The following is a 20,099-nucleotide window of genomic DNA, read 5'->3' as shown; positions in this document are numbered from 1 at the left end:
AGATGAGGGTCTCTCCTCCCCGCCTCTCTTACAGCCCAGCACCTCCTCCGAGGCAGGGCCGGGGACCCTTTCAGGGGACCTCGTCTGGTTCACAGCGATCCCACTGACCTTCAGCCTCTGTTGTTAACCTAGGGTGGTCCAGCCCCGTGTCCTCCCTGGCCACTTCCTGCACCTTGCGCAGTGTGAGATCAGGAAATGGGAATTCCTCTGCCCAAAACTCATAACCTTGGTCACTTTTGTAGCTAGAGGATGAACATGGGACATCCCCAGGAGCTTCATAGATCCAGATTCCTCGGTTGCCTAAACTCTCCCATTGCCCTAACAGAAGGGTCTCGGTTTCCTCCGGTCCTTCTGAGCAGAAAAAAATTGTTTCTTGCTAAACTAGCAGGTTTCTCTTGCGTGACCACCTGGAGTTTCCCTGGAGCTGATGGCCACACTCTTGACTCCTGTCCTAGGGTTGATGGGCCCCGAGATCAGGTGGCCTCCACTGAGGTCGGTGAGCGGCAGCCCAGCCTGGGCTGTTTTTCTGAAGGTGCCAGAGCCTGGGGTCATTGAAATTCTTGGCTTCCATTAGTTACCGGAAAAACAGTGGCACAGCTGTGGGTAGGCCTCCCGAGAAATTTCACCACAACTGGTGGCAAAGCTGCTTGAACTCGTAACACAAATCCACATTGCCGTCACCGACATGCGCACCAGGGGAGAACTGTGTGTCCAAGGCGGCTGCCAGGTAACCCTCGTTGGAATTCTCTAGAGTATTTGCGCCAGGCACTGTGCCCACATAGACTTTCCAGAGGCCGGATGAAAGGCAGGCGGCAGAGCTCAGCGTTCCGTTGTCCACGTGACAGTGGCAAGCTCACCTCCCCTCACTATGCAGATGGTCGCGGTGGCCACCTTAAGGGGAGGCTGTGGCGATAAATGAGGAAGCAGACGTGGGGTCTGAGGATGCGGCCTGGGACATAGGACTTGCTGTCACTCCCATCCTCCTCCTCCTCGGCGTTCCCTGTGTCAAATGACACTGTGTTTTCCGAGCATCCTCGAGGCAAAGACTGACATCTCAAGACCTGCCCCCTAGGTGGGGACAGGAGCAGAAACAGAGATCCTCATTGATCCTGGGAGACTCGGGACTGACTCAGTGGTCAGCATCCCTCTCGCCCAGGCCCGTCGCACGTCCCTTGACGTGTGCGTGTGTCTACTGGGAGCAGACCCCATCCTTCGTTCCACGCTGCCCAGCCTCCCGGGTCCCCGGACCCCCAGTCAAGCCCTTTCTGCGACGCGCCAGGGGAAACAGCCCTTTCCCGCTGGTGTCGCGAGATCACCCAAACTGTGTCATCTCTGAAGCTCCTCCGAACGCTTCTCAGTTTTCCACGGCTCTGCTCTCAGCAGGCTTCCGAGCCCCACGAATAAAGAGAACGCAAAGAAATTAGACCATTTCATGAAATAAAAAATGGTCCCCGCTGCGACTGCCCACAGCCACGAGAGCTAGTTTGGTGGCATTTTTTGGTCCACTCAGCCTCCAGGTGGTTCTGACCAAATTGATCGTCTCTCACCAAAGGGACACATGTCGGGAATTTTGCCAAGACAGGCACATTGCTCGGCGGGGGGGGGGGGGGGGGGGGGGGGGGGGGGGGGCCGGGGGCGGGGGGAGGAAATTCACCTTTTAATTCCTGTTTGTGTGATCACCTAATCAAAAATCAGAGTAAGGTGTGTAATTGTTTTAGCCTCCAAACCCATGCAGTCTGCATGTTGTTTGTCCTGACAGACTCTTACTGAGCACCTACTCTGTACCAGGCGTCCCTGTAGGTCTAGCAGGGAACAGAGTTCCCTGTCCTCCCAGAGCTTCGTCCCCGTTGGAAGGGGGCGTTGACACACATACGCGGGTGGCTGGCTGCGGTGTGCTGGGCGCTATAGGGGAAGCCAGCCTCACTGGTGGGGTGGCAGATGGCAGGTTGCGGGGTGCTGACGCAGGGGTGGGGGTCCCAAAGAGGTGATGCTGGAGTGATTCCTGTAAAGGGCTGAGGAATCCACTGTGACCCTGCTGCTTTCCGTACAGCAGTTCCCTTGCGGGGAGGCGCAGACTCCACTGCAGGCCCTCGGGCCCCCATGGGACAGTTGGGCGGTAACCCTGTCCTCGTACCCCACAGGCGAGCTCCTGGACGGGCAGAGGGGCCTGGTGCCCTCCAACTTCGTGGATTTTGTCCAGGACGAGTCTCGACTGGCAAGCAGTCTGGGGAGAGACCAGGATCAGAACTTCATCAACCATGCCGGCGTCGGCTCGGAGGGGGAGCGCATCCTGGACCTCCACTCCCCGACGCACACGGACTCCGGCCCCTCCGACCACGGGGCGGGGACGCTGGACACGAACATCGATGACATCGGAGAAGACATCGTGCCTTACCCTCGGAAAATCACCCTCATCAAACAACTTGCCAAAAGTGTCATTGTGGGCTGGGAGCCCCCGGCGGTGCCCCCGGGCTGGGGGACTGTGGGCACCTACAACGTGCTGGTGGACGCGGAGACGCGCCTGAGCCTGGCGCTGGGTGGCAGGACCAAGGCCCTGGTGGAGAAGCTGAACATGGCAGCCCGCACCTACCGCATCTCCGTGCAGTGCGTCACCAGCCGGGGCAGCTCGGACAAGCTGCACTGCACGCTGCTGGTGGGCAAGGACGTGGCGCTGGCACCGTCCCACCTGCGTGTGGACAACATCACGCAGGTCTCCGCCCAGCTCTCCTGGATGCCCACCAACAGCAACTACAGCCATGCCATCTTCCTCAACGAGCAGGAGCTGGACGTCGTCCGGGCCGCCAGCTACAAGTACCAGTTCTGCAACCTCAGGCCCAACGCGGCTTACAAGGTGAAGGTCCTGGCCAAGCCCCACCAGGTGCCCTGGCAACTGCCCCTGGAGCAGAGGGAGAGGAAGGAGGCCTTCGTGGAGTTCTCCACGCTGCCGGCAGGTGAGCTGTCCTCCCGGGGTGGGGGGTCGGGGAGGAGGTAGTCCCCAAGGGAGGGGACACCGGGATGTCACCCTGTGCAAGGGGAGGGGCGGGGGGAGCGGGAGGGGAGCCGCTGCCGACAGCCGGCGCTGTCCCGGAGCATCCTTCGATCAGCCGGGGACCACGGAATACACCCACGCACGCCCGTGTGTGTGAGAGAGAGGGAAGAGAAAACTTGGATTCTGTTCAGGGGCCGTGTTGTTGGAAATATTTAACGCTTGCGTCTGTAAGAGGCTCGTCCTACAGAAGACCGGAGGAAATGAGAGCACCCTGGGCAATTGGAGGGTTCCGTCTTCCCCGTGTCACCCACTCCTGGACGTGCGCTCACAGAGAGGAACCATGGAGGGGGTGCCCACAGCGCTCTCGAAACTGTTCTCTCTTCTCATGTCTCCTTTTGATATACATACATATACGCATATATATCTCACACATACGGGTGAATCTGCGAAGACATGAAGTTCCATTGTGGATGCTATCCTGGGTTCCAGGCACCCGTCTGCTTCCTTCCCTGCACTCCCAGCTGTAACAGGAGGAGGAATGCACCCCTCTCCCATCCGCCCCCCCCCCCCCACTCTCTCCCAGGAAACTGTAAAGAGATGGGTTGAGATGGACATCCTCCGATTTATCTACGGGGCAGCCGCCACTGCCGTCTCCATGAGGTTCCGTCATGCTGATCTCGCCTGGGGCTCACGTACAGGGCAGCCCTTCTGAGTAAGGCAGCTGTGCGCAGGATGGGAGCCCGAACACCTGGGGAAGAGCAGCCTTCCTGGAGCAAAGAAGGTTGTGTCTGCAAAGATACGTGAGGGCATATTTTGATACCTCGAGGGCTTATTTTAGTCCTGTGATGTTCACAGAATTCCCTCAAAATGCCTGTCACCCTCCTCGGATTTGTCTTCTGTGATTAATTAATCCAGCTCTGCCCAACCTCATTTGTCAGCAAGCTGACAAACAGTTCAGTGGTTCTCCAGGATCATTTCTACTAACTGCAGAAAGCCTTCCATCTCCATCTAATTGGATTTGCTGTTTATTCCATGGTGCTCTCCGGTCTTTTTGAACTCCATCATCAACTAGAGTCTGACCTACAAAGCAGCAAGGTCAGGGGCAGGCGGGACAGACATTACTTCAAGGAGGAAGCAGGTCTGAGTAGGAACTGATTTATGAAGGGTCGGTTCATTCATCTTGTAAGGTGATGCTGGGTTTCCTCCCTGCCTATCGGGATGTCAGATCATGGATATTGGGCGAGTGAGGACTTGAGCTTTTCATTGGTTCCTGCCGTGAAGTCTTGTGGTCAGTGCTGGGGGGTGAAGAAACCAGAGACACCAAACCCAGAGACCCCAGGGCCTCTGAGGAGAGGCAAGAGCAGGTACGTTGGGACAGCCGGGAGAGTCTTCGTGGAGAAGCTCACGTCGAGATGGAGAGGGACCAGGAGAAGATGCTGAGCCCAGGGCCTGTTCCCATAGGTTCACGCCCAATTCCTGGCTGTCTTAGTCAGCTCAGGCTGATGTAACGAAATGCCGTAAACTGAGTGGCCTATGAACAACACGCATTTATTTCTCACAGTCCTGGAGGCTGGAAGTCCGAGATAAGGCGTGGGCAGACTCAGTGTCTGGCGAGGCCCACTTCCTGGCTCCTACACGGTGAAGACACTGTGTCCTCACCTGGAGGATGGGGTGAGGGAGCTCTCTGGGGCCTTGTTGATAAGGGCACGAATCCCACTCATGGGGGCTCCCCCCTCATGACCTGATCACCTCCCACAGGCCCCTCCTCCAAGCGCCATCACCTTGGGGGTTAGGATTGCAAGATACGAATTTGGGGGGGACATGCAGTCCACAGCGGACTAGTGCCTTTGCCTGTCCGGGCAGAGGAGAATTTGGACTGTGGAAATGTCACAAGTGAGAGGCATGGGGAGGGCAGCCCCTGAACCTCGTTCAGTGTGAGCTCGTCATCGGGCACGTGGCTGGACCAGGTGTCCCCACGTGATGGACGTCAGTGCGACCCCCCTCACCTCTCAGCCACTGGAGGGATGGGCTGGAGCTGGCAGATCACAGCTACACAAGTCTTCCCCACCCACAAAACCCCGGCCCTCCGCTGTCATTGCTCTCGTGGTAGAAGTGAGCACCCAGCAAACTCCCAAGCCAGTTTCAGTTCTTGACCTTCGCCCTTAAGAATAATGACCCGGGCTTCCCTGGTGGCGCAGTGGTTGAGAGTCCGCCAGCCGATGCAGGGGACACGGGTCCGTGCCCCGGTCCGGGAAGATCCCACATGCCGCGGAGCGGCTGTGCCCGTGAGCCATGGCCGCTGAGCCTGCGCGTCCGGAGCCTGTGCTACGCAAGGGGAGAGGCCACAACAGTGAGAGGCCCGTGTACCGCAAAAAAAAAAAAAAAAAAAAAAAGAATAATGACCCATCTGTCATGTTTGAATGGACCGTCCAGGTAGAATTTAACTTCCGAAGCCGGTTGTAGGGAAGTTCAGAAGCCCCATATTGCGGTGTGTTGAGGGTGGCTTGCATCAGCCCTACTCAGGAGCTGCGCTGAGCTGCAGGCCGGAGCTTCCAACACACAATAGCCGAGCAGCTGCCCTCGAACCTAACCTTTCTCATTTGCAAAACAAGGATGCGCTGAATTCACAGGACTGTTGTGCGGATCAAGTGATGTAAAGAGTCCAAAGTGAGTAGCAGAAGGAGCTGCGCGTAGAAAACCCTCAGCAAACAGCCACTGCCCCCCACACACAAATCCACGGGCCGGAGCCGCGTCTTGGAGGATGAAGCTCATACCTTCCTCCGGAAAGTTACACGTTCCTTTCCAAATAGAACGCTAGTTATGGGGGTTTTGCACCAGACAGACCCGGGGGAAAAGGAGCTGCCTGTGGGTTACAGGGCAGACAGGTGGTCCTGCTGTCCCCAAGAGCCACCTGGAAGGACCAGCGACGTGACCCTGGCCTCCTTGTTGGTTGAAGTAGCTGCTCAAGACTTCCATGGTGAGCGCGATTCAAACGGGTTCAGGGGCAAAGGAAGCGGCCCAGCTGGTCAGCCGGGCAGTGTGTGTGCAGAGCCGGTGTCCAGGGCCGGGTGGCTTCATCAGAACCGTCTCTCTCCAGCTTCTGGTTCCGTCCTGTCCCGCAAGGCGGTGAGACGGGGGATGTGCGGTCCAGCTCACTGCCCCCAAGTCTGATGAAGAGAGAGACGGAGGGACAGAGGGAAGGCGGAGGGAGGAGGGGCGCGGAAGAGGATGGAGAGGCGGCAGGGATTTCTTTCCTCTGCCAAACGCTGGGTCCTCGTGGCCGGCTGGCCTGGCCCGGGTCACGGGCTCCCCTGGGGACGGGGCACCCGTGAGCGGGGTTCCAGGAGGGCACCGCGCGTGTCCGGTAGCTGCCACCTCCTCACCCTCCTGCCCTGCTTTCACGCTTCATATTCTGCCCGCGACCCCTGGAGGCTTTGACAGAAGATCTCCGTTTCCGGGCGCCCCCAGCCGGGCGTGGTAGCAGCTCTTCTGCCAGAGGGCCGCGTCCTGAAAGCTCCTCTGCTCTGTCCCCCAGGTCCTCCCGCCCCTCCCCAGGACATTGCCGTCCAGGCCGCGGCCACCCCAGCCACTGTCCAGGTCTCCTGGAAGCCGCCCGTGCTGACGGCCACGGGGCTGTCCAATGGAGCCAACGTCACCGGCTACGGCGTGTATGCCAAAGGGCAGAGGGTGAGTCCTTGCGGGGGCAGTGCTCGCCCCAGAGACCCCAGCACTCTCCGCTCAGTGACGCGCGACTCTCCCTCTCTCCTCAGCCCCCAAGACCCACCAGCAGCTACTTAAGCACCCCCTGCGCCGCCATCCCGGGCTCGGCTGCAGGACACGGAGAATTCCATCCTTTTTGCGCAGTCCTCCTTCCCAGAGTGCTCTCTGCTCTCCTCCCGCAGTGACTACCTGTCCTGCCCCGGACCTTTCTTGTTCTCCCCTGGGTACCAAAAATTCACATCTTTCGAGCCCCACGATATCAGGGCCCACTCAGTAGACTCCACCAAACCGATTCTTGGCGAGACGGTAGTCCAAATGCCCCGGAAACGCTGCAGGGAAGTGTTAATGCCCGCTGTAGGGGAGCCCGCAATCTCAAGCCCCAGCAGGTCCGGGCACAGGAAACAGACACGGCTGCCCTTGGGAGGCGGGGCTGGAGCAAGCTTCTGCCTGCTCTCCACTCCCCACCGTGTTCCCCGCAGCCCCAGGGCCAGGGCTGCTGCATCAGACGCGGGGCGGTGTCCCAGCTCGCCCCGTGAGAGCGGCCGCTGCACGGCCCTCTCTCCTCCCCGCTCCCCGCAGAAAGAAGCCCAGCAGGCAGGGCCCGGAGGGGCCGCAGTCACGTGTCCACCACGGCCGGAAGCCCGTTTTGGCCTCTGCCGGCACCTCCCTGGGGCCACGCTTTGGCAGTAACACGCCCGGCGTTCTGATTGCTCTACGGCCCCCGCGTCTGCTCCCGGATTGGCTGTGGACGCGGAAGAAGAGGGTGTGCTCAGCGGTGCCCGCAGGCCTCCACCGGGCGGGAGGCGGGGCTGCCGCCTAGAGAGGTTTCCGGGCGGGGCGGTGTGGTTTGAGCTGGATGTAGGCGGGGCCCAGAGTCCTGGCTGCTGGAGAGGCGCCCGGGCGACCCCTGACCCCTGACCCCGCTCTCTCTGCGCGCAGGTAGCTGAGATCATCTCTCCCACGGCGGACAGCACGGCCGTGGAGCTGGTGCGGCTGCGGAGCCTCGAAGCCAAGGGTGTGACCGTGCGGACCCTCTCCGCCCAGGGCGAGTCCGTAGACTCTGCCGCCGCCGCCATCCCCCCCGACCTCCTGGTGCCTCCTGCCCCCCACCTGAGAACTGCTCCCACACCGAAGCCATTAGCAAGTGCCGGAGCCCCCGATACCAAAGATGAACACCTGGGTCCGCACGCCGCGGCGCATGAGGCCTGGGAGCTCGGCCGGGCGCCTGCTCCGGCCCACGGGCACCTGCTGGAGCCGCCCGGCCTGCAGGGCTCGGGCCCCGGGCGGCGGTCGCCCTCGCCCAGCCGCATCCTTCCGCAGCCGCAGGGCGCCCCGGTCTCCACCTCCGTCGCCAAGGCCATGGCCCGGGAAGCCGCGCAGAGGGTGGCTGAGAGCAGCAGGGTAAGGCTGGGCGTTTCCTCGCCGGTACCGCTGCCCGTGCCGTGCGGTCCGTCCCTGCAGCCCAGCGGGGATGGGACCTTCCATCGGCACCCCGAGTCGGCGGGGAGACGCGCCCCGAACACTCAGCACCCAGAGTGGGGGCCTTGACGTGGGGAGAAGGATGCCGTGTTCATCCGCCAGTTTTCCCCTAGGACTGCATTCCAGGCCTGAGCCTGTCGGAATCAACGTGTGTTTCCATTGCGTAGATACGGACCCAGATAACCAGAGGAAAGGGTTATCCACCGGCCTGGCTTAGCAGACGAGCTAACACCCCGCTAACCAGGCACTGGTCTGTGTCCAGGGGTCTGAGAGGTGCCTCCTGGGAGTGGGCTTGGGGCACATCTTCCTAAACGAGGATCACCTGGCTGGCTCACTTCAGACTTCTAGCTGTGTGTGTGTGTTTGCGCGTGTGGGTATGTGCCTGTGTGTGTGTGTATACACACGGATAGACATATGTACGTACGTGTGTGTACATACATGCACGCACACATTTATATACACGTATGTATACATAGATACCTACACATAGAAATGCATGCACGTAAATACATTTGCATGCCTATCGCTAGAAATCGCCTGGACTGTGGGGATGAGTACTTGCGTGACCGTGTGGCCACGGCCCAGAGGAAACGTGCAATGAGCCGAGACATTGTAAGAAGCAGCCGTGAGGTGATACCGGAGAGGAGGGTGTGGACCTGGGCTAGGCCGCGGGCCCCTCCCTGCCTGGGCCAAACCCCCATCTTTCTCCCTTGGGCGCGTTTGTCTACCAGGGCGCCCAGCTTGTCTGCTGCAAGCCCGAGGTTAGGGCCCTGGCAGAGGGGACAGTGGTGGTCAGTGGTCTTCTCAGCTCTGCCCAGTCAGCCCACGGGGGTCTCTCCAGGACGGCAACCCCTGGCAGTGCCTTCTCTGAGATGCAGGTGGAGGCATCCATGCCGATGCCGGGAGACCCTCACTTCCTGGGCATCCCAGGGTCTGGGCCAGGCCCCCTCCGGGCTGGAGGCTGGGTCAGGAACTTGAGGAGAGGCCAGACCCCTAGAGGTCAGAGCTGAGGTAGGCAGGCCACGGCCAGGCAACAGGGAGGGGTAAGAGGTACCGTGACAGCACTTCAGTGCCTGTTGAGAAACTGGAAATCCAGGCTTTTTGTGGAATCTCCCGATTTGTTAATAGTTACACAGCAGTTTGTACCCTTGACTAAAGGAAATGCCTCAGAATGTGGACGTTTATTACGGGCACCCTGGCACTCCGCCCTGATGTCCCGCAAAGCAGAAGCCCAGGTGCTTTGGTGTAGGAAGGGGCTGGGGGGGGGGAGCTCTGCACCCCCTCCCCGCCTTCTCGGGTAGCAGCCACGCATCCCACCACCCTGAGCTCCCAGACAGGACCCCCGAGAGCAGGCTGGAGCCAGAGGCTGGGCCCAGGAATGCCTGGGACAGCCGCCACCTCCCCACCTCCCCCCGGCCTGCCTTCCCCTTTCAGAAGGTGTGGAGAGAAAGCAAACCTCTGAGCTTCCATACTCAAGAAAAGGTTAATTGATCACATTAACAGCCGGGCCAGGGTGGCAAACAGAGGGAGAGGAGCCTTTCCTCAGCACCCACGCGTTACCTCCTGCAAAGGCAGGAGCTAGTTCTGGTGGGCATGGGAGGGGCGGCGGGCACCCAGGGCAGCATCAGAAAATGCCTGCCAGCCTGTGCGGGTCACTCACCCCAAGTCCCTTCACACAGTGGCTCCGAGGAGGCAGAGGAAAGGATGGAGCCCTGTGGGGCCTGGCCCCCAGGGCCAGGCGGCCTCTGCCCTGACACCTCCCCTCTTCTCTTCCAAGCTAGAGAAAAGGAGCGTCTTCCTGGACAGGAGCAGTGGGCAGTACGCAAACTCGGACGAGGAAGACAGCTACGAGTCCCCCGACGCCAAGAGGAGGGGCGCGTCGGTGGACGAGTTTCTGAAAGGCTCGGAGCTAGGCAAGCCGGTGAGTGCAGCTCCTGGGTGCACGGCCCCAAGTCCCGGGTGACAGCAGTCACAGTCCATTGGGAAGTGTAGATTGTACAGTGCCTGCGCATTTGTGACCTCACTGGGGGACAGTTTCAAAAGTCGGAATGTGAGGTTTTTGCCCTCCCTGACTGCCCTGTGTGAGTATCCGTTCATGGGCTGATTTTGTGTTTCAGGTGAGCCTCCAGGTAACCGCCTGGTCTCAGTTTAGGCAAAACCTACCGTTCGTTTCTTTACTTTCGTTCATCAGGCAGATGTGTGATGAGCGTCTGCTAAGTGATAAGCATCATGGGAGATTCAGAAATTAAACGGTCAGCGTCCCACCCTTGGAGGGACAGAAATGTCAGGGCTTCTTGTCCCAGACCGGGCTCACAAGTGACAAATCCATCCAGTGTGGGTTTGGTCTCCAATTTCCGATTATGCATATTCTAATGGGAATGTCCTTTAATGGTGTCAAGACCTAAGTCTGGGCAACAGGAAGAGTGGGGCCTGGAGAGTCCTGAGATCTTGAGATGTCAGAGCTTGAAGACCCCTCAGATGTCAGATCCTCCAGCCCCCTCAACACACAGCTCTGCAGCAAGGCAGTGTCACAACCTAGCCAGGAAGGGGCCTTGGAATCTCACAGACTTGGACTCATTTCCTGGCTCTGTCACTGCTAGTAGGAGGCAAGTGACTCAGCTTCTCCAACCATCAGGTTCTTTATCTAAAAGATTAAAGTAATTCTATCTGCATTCATTTAAACACAAGAAATAGAATGCCCAACTAATAGTGACTTAAGGTAACAAAGACATTTCATTCTCCCACATCGCAGGAAGTCTCAGGTAGGAGGCTGCAAGGTTGATTCAGCTGCTCAGTGGTGTCCTGGCTCTAGGTTCTGAATCTTCCATTCTTTTAGCCTTTCTCTCATGGTTACAAAGTGGCTGCCATTGCTCCAGCCGTCACACTTTCATATGACAGCACCCCAAGAAGGAAGGAATGAAGGGAGGAAGGGAGGGAGGGAGGGAAGGGAAAAAGGAGGGGGGCTTTCTTCTCAGGCAGGCACATCTCTTTTAACTGGTAGAAAAATCTTTTCCAGAAGCTCCATCAAGACTCCCCGTGACATCTCACTGGGCAGAAGAGAGGAATAGGAGTCCTAGGAATGGCTTATCCATGATGTATTTGGCAAACAGCAGACACCTCCTTCCATCCCATGGGTTTATTGCTAACTCATCATCGGGTTTGAATCCCGTGAGATTGTGTTTTCGAGGAGAGTTCCTTCCCATCTGCCTTGGGGAGACCTCTTTCAAACCAACCTGATCTTTGTTTATTCATTTAAAATCAGTTCACTTTTACGTCTTCTCTGCAGTGCCTGATTGAAAGAATTAGGGCTGGAGCAGCTCAAATGCTGACACACAGACTTCTCAGGTTGAGAGCATCTGGGCCACTTCACTGAGGGCTGGGCTGGGTCGGGACCCCCAGCCTGGGCACTCACGCTGCCTTCCCATCAGCGGGCCAGGAACTTAGTGCCACTCACGTGCTGACACGTCTTTATCTAGGGGAGTGATTGAAACTGGGGTATTTTTAATAAACATGTCTCGAGATGCTATTAAAGGCACTTGTGTGGTCGCCCACCAGGAGAATAAAGAAATTGCTCTTAATGGACGCCATCCAGCAGAAACAAAATAGCTTTATGCATGTTTGGGGTTCATAAATCTGAGCTCGCAGGGTGTGCAGTTTGAGTTGCTGCAAATACTCGAGACGCTGAATAATGGGCACTTGCTTTGAGGGTGGGAATGGGACCACTGAATTGGACCAGCCCCCAAATCCCCAGACCCCATCAGGGCTGCTGGTGGTTCGGTTTACATGTTAGCAAGCTACTCTTCCTTGCTCTTCTGCTGACCCTTTTCCGCCGTCCCCAGACTCCTCCCCAAGCACCCCCAGCAGCGGGCCTTCTCCGGTGTCAGTGACCAAACTGGGCACAGAGTGGGCACACCACACAGTGGGGGGTCCCACCCCGCCCGGACTGGGCTGTTCTTTGACAGCCCAGTGCGTGCACGTGTGTGAATTTCAGACTGCACGGTTTTCTTAAAACTCTTAGGCGCCCTTAATGGTGCATTTGTACCCACTTGCCTGCCACCCAGGACTCTCTGCCCCCTGACCCTAGATGCAACGTACACGCTCACGGGGGGCCTCGAGTCAGGCTGCCACCTGAGTTTACGACCTGTCGCTTGAGCCGTTGTCTAGCCACTCAGTTGGAGAGGCTGACGGTACCCAGAAAAGCAATGTTTTCCTGTGTGTCTTGTGAGCCCCCTGGCATTCTGTCCTGCCAAGAGCCCAAGGGGTCTCTGCCTGCCCCCGTCCGGATTTAGAGTTGGAGGGCCTGGGCTGGTCCTCTGTCTGCCATCCCAGCTCGCCGTGGGCTTGGGGACTGTGGTTCCCTCACCTCTGGGGTGAGCGCCTCTCACCCAGACACCCGGACACGACTCTGAGCTCAGAAGTGGGCAGAGCAGGGGAGGGCCAGCCAGGAGGGGCCCTGGGTACTCCCACGTGCTGGAGCTGCCCCTCCATCTGCATCCCCTTCTCCTGCCCAGCCGCACTGTTGCCATGGAGACGAGTACCACACGGAGAGCAGCCGGGGGTCCGACCTCTCGGACATCATGGAGGAAGACGAGGAAGAACTCTGCTCGGAGATGCAGCTGGAGGACACGGCCCGGAGGCGGCCCGGCGGCGCGGCCCGCAGTGCCCTCAAGGTCAGTGCCGGGGCGCCGGGCCCCTCCCCGCCGTCCCCACAGCCGCCCCATCCCTGTCCCTTTGCCAGGCCACGAGGCTGGCTCCAGAGGCAGCACCTGGCCCTGCAAGCAGAGTCCACAGGTTCGCATGGGCTTCGCTCACTGTTGAGTCTGCGCTCGGGGTCTCCTGTCCCTCCTCTTTCCCCAAATTCTGGGTGAAGGAGTCTGGGAGAATCCACTGGGCACCCCCAGGGGCACCCAGCTCTGCACCAAGAACTGAATCGGAAAGAATAGAACAAAGAAGATTCCCGCCCTGCCAAAGCCCTGGCTTCTGTGGCCATCCGCAGAGGGGCAGGGGCTGGGAGGGCGCGAGTCCGCCTCCGAGGCAGACTGGAGACTGGGAGCGAGTCGCGCAAAGATTCTCAACCGAGGTGGACGCTGCTGGACCGCGGGAGGGCCAGGGAGAGGGGCTGTCAGAGGAGGTCAGACGAGGGTCCTCCCTCCTGGAGGACAGCGGGGTCCACACACCAGCCCCTTCTCAGACACCCCCCACCTGGGCCCCCGGCACCCTCTGCTTCTGCCTCTGGCGTAGCCGTCAGCCAAGGGTTTGACGGGGGGGTCACCTTGACCGAGATCGCGCTCCAGGCCCCAGGACGCACCAGGAGCCGTCCTGCTGCTGCCGCTGCCCGTTCCAGGCAAGCATCTGTTCACTCGGCACGAGCTGGTCGCCCCTGTGCGCCAGGCCCTCCGCCAGGCTGGGGTATGAGGATGGACGTGACCTCCGACCTCCAGCTGCTCCCAGCCCAGCGCGGGAGACACACAAAGGGCCGGAGAGCTGGTCGGGCCGCTGTGGGGTTTTCACGTGAAAAAGGCCTCGGAGAGAAAAACCGCGCCCGACCCCGGCCTTCCTCTGGGAACACAGAGCCACGCATTTTGAATGGTGGACGGAAGGCAACACCCAGATCTGACGGCCCGCTCAGTGCCCGCTTGCATAGACCAGGCTGCCTGACGAGCTCCCCGCAGAGCCCCCCCGCCCCCCGCAGAGGCCCCCCGCAGGGCCCCGGAGACGCTGTCGCTGGAGAACCTGCGGGTGCCGGTGCAAACCCCGCGCGGCTGCAGCTCCTGCTCTCCCCACCGGCCCCCCTCCTCCCTGCCCCGGGCCGCCGTCCAGCAGGATTCACCGTGACCTTTCTTGGCGGAGGAAGGTCCCAAGCTGCCCGCGGTCCAGCCTGACCCGCTCCCTATGCTTCCCCACGAGCTGGGCCGGCGAAGCTCGTCTGCTTCCCCTCTCCTCCCTCCCCCATGACGCTTCTGGGATGGTACTTAATGCGCCGCGCGTTAGCAGAGAAACCAAAGGTCACCGTGTCCCCCGGGGAGGAGGCCCAGAGGGCAAGTTCAGCGATCTGGACTTCTGGTTTCTTTTCAGAAATTCCAAGACTTAGCTTGGGGATCCGGCCCGCGGGCTCACCTTCCCACGTGGCAGCCCCGTTGGCTCACGTGCGCCCCGCTTGGCGCCCGGGGCTGAGTTGCTGCTTCCTTGCTCTCCCTCTCCACCTCCGTGTTCCCCGGAGTAGACGGCCTCCGTGGGGCGCTCGTGAGCAAATGAGCGAAGCGTGTGCCACGCCCTCCTCGCCTATCCCTCGTGGGCTCCAGACCCGCGGCAGACGCGGCCCTGGGTCGACCCCGCCAGGTCCCGGTGTGCGAGGGGCGCACAGGCCGGCGGGCTAGGGGGCAGGGAAGCAAATCCGATGCTCCCCCGCGGAGGCGTCTTCAACGCGCACCCCCGGGAGGCCCGTGGCGGGGCAGACGGTGGGCTTACGGCTTCGTGGAGTCGCTGGAGTGTCCCGGGAGGGGCGCCCAGCGGGCCGGTTCAGCGGGACCAGAGGAGGGGGCTGAGGGCAAATCCGGAGAGAGACCCATATCCGGGACGGGGGCCGTGGGGTGTCCGCCCCTCGATGTCCATTAGGCCCCTCTGGGTGGGCCAGCCACCATACTGGCGGGGACGCGGCTCCTCGCTGGGGGCCTCGAGGTCCGGGGTCTGGCAGAGAGACAGGCAGCCTTTGCAGACACGGACAGAGCAAGACCGTCCCCAGAGCCGTGACTTCGGGGTGCCCGGTGCCGAGGTCCCCGTGTTCACAGCCTGAGATCTGAGCCAGGGAGAGAGGCCGTAGGTTACTGCGCACGAGGACAGGTTTCAGAGGGTGCTGAGAGCTTAGATGGACGTGCAGAGTCCAGTGGCGTGGCCAGGTTGGGGTCCCCGTTTTGTGAATCATCTCCAGTTGCCGGCGGCCCACGGCAGCTGCCTTCCGAGTTTCTGAAGGTGCAGCCAGCGGGCTCAGACGTCCCTGCCTCTGGGTGTAGCCGCGTCACAGATCCTAGCGCCTCAGTCAGCACGAGGCCTCCTGCCACCATCCTCCCTGCGCCCGCGGCCCAGTTGCCACTCTTCCCTTGCTGGGGCTGCATGGCTGGTCCTGAGGGCGTCAGGTCACTCTGCGTGCGCTCTGCCCAGCCCCCCTGCTCCGGCCCCATCCGTCTAACCCGCGGCCCAGCTGCCACTCTTCCCTTGTTGGGGCTGCATGGCTGGTCCTGAGGGTGTCAGGCCGCTCTGCGTGCACTCTGCCCACCCCCACCTGCTCCGGCCCCATCCATCTAACCCGTTCTGTTCTCATTCCAGAGCCCTGGCCAGAGCATGCCATCTGCCCTCCCCCCCGCTCCCCTCCCGCCACGACTACAAGCATGCTTTCTGTCCCTCATGGCCTCGGAGACTAATTCTGTCTGTATTTTCTTTCCTTCCCTCTGCCCCACTTCATATCTGATCACACCCTGACTCCCGGCACCTGTTCTAACACACCACCCCCTTAAGGAGTGCTCTGAGAATAGGACCACTGAACGTGCTTTCTTGGAGCTGCCCGAGTGTCCCCAAAAGGCTCAGCGCAGTAAGGAGCTTTTCAGTGTCCCCGAAGTAGCCGAGGAGGATGGAGAGCCCTGTGAGCTCTTGTACAAGCAGGGCTTCAGGGCCCGGACCCGGCTGGCCAGAGAGCCCAAGCCCGCCAGGCCCTGCAGGGGGCACGGGGCCCCGCTTGGCTCCCGGGTCCCTGCCAGACCCAGGGGCCCCCAGGCCGAGGACTTCGTGTTCGAAAACAGAGGCTGTCGGTTCAGCCGCTCGGCCACCAGGAGCCCGGACAGCGGCCTGGACTGTGGGAGCGAAGAGGAGGAGATACGGTTTAGGTTCAGAAGCCCCGCTGCCCAGTGCAGCCCCGGCCCCGGGCACTGTCCCTGTAGGAGGAGCCTGAGGCCCCTGCTGGCCCGGCGCCGGACGCTGACCCGGCAGATAAGCGTCGAAGAAGATGTCGGGGAGCCAGCGGAGCCCGGCCATGTCGTCAGCAGCAGTGAGGCCCGCCCGAGCCCGGAGCGGTCCATCCCCAGCAAGTGCAGCTGGGGCGAGCCCGCGGGCCAGGAGGACTTCCGGGATGTCTGGAAGAAAAGCATAAAAATGTCCGACAGTAGGGCCAGTGCCCGACACGCCCAGCCTCCTCCCCGGGTTGCAGACGGTCCTTTGGTGTGTGAAGTAAACCTCCCGCTCACATCCGCTTGCCAAACCAATCCGTTTTCATTGTTTCACCTTCTTTTATTTTGGTGTCCATCCCGGGCACGCTCTCTGCCGGCTCTCTTGCATTTTCCATGCATCTTTGATCTGTGCAGCTTCCCAGTCTGGAGCACGCTGATGACTTCTTTACTTTGCTTTAGAATGATGACCGCCTACCCCCAAATCAGTGATGAGCGTGGCTGCTTTAATTAAAGGACAACTGAATCTAAATTTTAATTAAGGGTTAGCTGAACTACGATTCTCCAAACGTTTGGCAACACATACTTTGCAAAGTGAACCGTGGCGACTTACTTATGACTTACCGGTATTACTGAAGGTTTTTCTCTCGTTGTGGTTTTGGTTTTTGGTTGTGGTTGGTTTGGGCCTTCATCTATAACTGAAAAAAATAGGGAACAGTGATTGAAGAGATCCATTTTTGCATCTGTTTCCAAAGGTTTTCTTTTTTTTTTTTTTCCCCGGTTTCTTTCCTGCGACCAGTTTTCAGAATGACTTTTCCATCATCAGCTCTAGACCCATCCCCCTGCCTTGTCTTCCAGGCTTGTGAGTGGTTTTCAAGAGTAGGGATTCCTTCAGAAAGGCTTCATTCATCTCTATATTGTGTCCTCTTTTCAGAACACTTGCTCCTGTCATGCTGAACTTTTCCATGAAAACACAGGTGAGACATCCCAGGGCTCCAGGCCCTGGGTCTGAGCCGGTGCAGTTTGTGATATGTCCACTAGAGGGCGCCGATCCACAGCCCACTGACACCAGCAAACTGCAGCTCACTCCCTGTTCCCCGCCTGTAACAGACTAATTTCCGTCACTCCCAACCCCGGTTCCTTCCCTGTGTCCCTGAAAACTTCCTGACTCAAATTACAAGTGAGCTGGAGGTTTTGCTTTGATTCTCATATATGATGCGATGCAAACCTGTAGTGTGAATCAGAGGCAGACTTATCCGTAAAGGAGGACCGTTCAGGTTAGCCCTGAAATGTGATTGGTGTCTTTGGATTAGGGCCGACGTTGCCGTGAGCTTCCAAGCTGATTACACACAGCAACTTCTGTCTCTGAGTTTTCGGTAACCTCACATGCACCTTTGCCCAAGCGGGACATTTGGAAACGCAGTGTTTCCCCCGCTTTTGTGGTCTCTGGAGGGGCTGTGCTGAGACTAGGAAAGAGGGGCCGAAGGTGTGACGAGTCGTCTTTAAGCCACTCTCACTGTGGTTCAAAAGATTTGGCTTCGGCGGCAGTAGCAGCAACAGAAAGGTGCCTCCCGAGGGATGCTCTCTCGCCCCTACCTGTATGCGGCAAAGCACCTGTGCTGTAGAAGACGGGGTGCCTGGGGTGAGCCCTTTTTCCTCTTCCAGGTTATTCAGCTAACCTTTCAGTTAAAAGCTAAGTTTAGTTGCCTTTAGAGCTTCTGCTTCTAAGTTGAATTGATTTGGCTGACAATTCTTTCCTTCCCACGGCTGGCAAGCCTTATGACCGTGTTGTTGTTTTGTCTTTAGATTTTAGGAAACCCGGTGACTGCTGGACGGGCTGATCGGGTGGATCACGTGGGCCGGAGGTTTCCCCACGGCAGTGCCAGCCGCCACAGGTCCCGGCCAGTGATGGTCCCGTCTGCCGGTTAGTGGGCCTGATGGAGGCCTCCCTCTTTCTTTTAAGCACAGGGCACGTGGCTGCTTGGTCCTCCATATAAATAGTTTTACAAAGTCATTAGTGGTGCAGTGGTTGAGAGTCCGCCTGCCGACGCAGGGGACGCGGGTTCGTGCCCCGGTCCGGGAGGATCCCCCGTGCCGCGGAGCGGCTGGGCCCGTGAGCCATGGCCTCTGATCCTGCGCGTCCGGAACCTGTGCTCCGCAGCGGGAGAGGCCACAGCAGTGAGAGGCCCCGCGTACCGAGAAAAAAACAAAGTCATTAAGAATAGCATTTTCAACTAAATACAGAACACCCTCGGTTATTTATGGCAGAAGAAGGCAGAAGCAGCACAAGATAAATATAACCGAAATTCACGTATTCTCAAGATATCTTGACTTTCGACGGCAGTCTTCTCCCTACCGGTTTTTCTCAAGTATTCTCAAGATATCTTGACTTTCGACGGCAGTCTTCTCCCTACCGGTTTTTCTTTTTTCACTGCAGAGGCTGCCATGATAGGCACTGAAGAGATGGTGACGGGCCACCTCCCCACCTCCTAGGTCGTGCTCTCGTGAGTTGCTCATGGTCAAAGCAGCAGAGGCGGGGATGGTGGCCGAACTCCAGATATCTAAACAAGCCCTGAGTCAATGGGGAGTTATCTGTATGCGTGAAACCCTTGGACAACTGGGGTTGAAAGTTACGAAAACGCCAGGAGGCCTGAATGTGTGCCCTGACCTGTGTGTTGACCCCGTCCATCTGGTCACCTCCTTGTGCATGAGTCATCCTCTGGCATCCAATTCCATCCTCTTAATTACTTTTTGGAATTCAGCCAGCCGTGCTGACCGCTGTCATTGTAGCCATTCTAATCAATCCGCTAAGAGGGGAATGTGGCTGAAGGTCAGATGGGAATCTTTCTACTACTGGGATGAACCCCGGCAAAACAATTCCACAAAGTATCGTGCACAAGATAGTGGAATCTGGTAATCAGCACAGATAAACTAGCTTTGTGTGAACACACACACACACACGCACACGCGAAACAAAGCAAGGGACCCACTCATGGAACAGAAGTAGACGAGAGCAAAACATCTTGATCTGGCAAGACAGGGCTCAAGGAAAACCACCCACGGAGGTCCAGACACCTGAAAACACAGCCCCAATCACACTGAAATAGCTAAGATTTAAAAGACAATCGTTTCCGGGCTTCCCTGGTGGCGCAGTGGTTGAGAGTCCGCCTGCCAATGCAGGGGACACGAGTTCATGCCCCAGTCCGGGAAGATTCCACGTGCCGCGGAGCAGCTGGGCCCGTGAGCCATGGCCGCTGAGCCTGCGCGTCCGGAGCCTGTGCCCCGCAACGGGAGAGGCCACAACAGTGAGAGGCCCGCGTATTGAAAAAAAAAAAAAAAAAAGACAATCGTTTCCATCAGCCAAAAATAATTAAAGACTTTATACAGCAATACAGATCCCCTGAAGTTTTGTCCTTCTTTCAGGCGTTTCTTCCTCATAGAGTCCAAACAATAGGGAAACAAAAGTTTCCTTTTCCATCTTTACAGTTTTTAGAATGTTTTTATTTTGTTTTGTTTTTCTTTTTCTTTTTTGCGGTACGCGGGCCTCTCACCATTGTGGCATCTCCCGTTGCGGAGCACAGCCTCCGGACGCGCAGGCTCAGCGGCCACGGCTCAGGGGCCCAGCCGCTCCGCGGCACGTGGGATCTTCCCGGACCGGGGCACGAACCCGCGTCCCCTGCATCGGCAGGCGGACTCTCAACCACTGTGCCACCAGGGAAGCCCTAGAATGTTTTTATTTTTATCAGTAAAAAATTTCAGACTGTTAACCGACCTTTGAAAACATGGAGCGTATTCATTTAGCTGAAAAATAGCAAAATAGGCCAAAATATAAACAAAATCAGCTGGAAAACGCCGGTTTCACTCATGCAGACGCACCAGCCGCGTTCTGTGTGTGCTGAGCTCACCCTGGTTTCGAGCGTTGTGAACCGCTGCCACATCGCTCGGAGCTTCATCTGATGTGTGTATAATTCCCCCTG

The 20,099-nt window shown here is 58.6% G+C and overlaps 1 protein-coding gene across 6 annotated transcripts in view; it reads left to right on the top strand.

Moving 5' to 3' along the window:
* RIMBP2 (RIMS binding protein 2) overlaps window positions 1–20,099 on the top strand; it is a 53,453-nt gene that overhangs the window by 12,110 nt on the left and 21,244 nt on the right. For 4 of the 6 annotated variants that reach the window (XM_065889758.1, XM_065889756.1, XM_065889759.1 and 1 more), the window contains exons 5-10: window positions 2,142–2,951; window positions 6,525–6,676; window positions 7,649–8,110; window positions 9,966–10,109; window positions 12,700–12,858; window positions 17,929–18,046. In XM_065889758.1, the coding sequence (XP_065745830.1) occupies window positions 2,142–2,951; window positions 6,525–6,676; window positions 7,649–8,110; window positions 9,966–10,109; window positions 12,700–12,858; window positions 17,929–18,046 (1,845 nt within the window). Of the gene's footprint in view, window positions 1–2,141; window positions 2,952–6,524; window positions 6,677–7,648; window positions 8,111–9,965; window positions 10,110–12,699; window positions 12,859–15,700; window positions 16,397–17,928; window positions 18,047–20,099 lie in introns of all 6 variants that reach the window. The other 2 variants (XM_065889754.1, XM_065889755.1) reach the window with 1 other exon arrangement.

Source organism: Phocoena phocoena, chromosome 13 (assembly GCF_963924675.1).
Source record: "Phocoena phocoena chromosome 13, mPhoPho1.1, whole genome shotgun sequence".
Lineage (NCBI taxonomy): Eukaryota > Metazoa > Chordata > Mammalia > Artiodactyla > Phocoenidae > Phocoena > Phocoena phocoena.
This window is presented reverse-complemented; position numbering and strand designations above follow the sequence as displayed.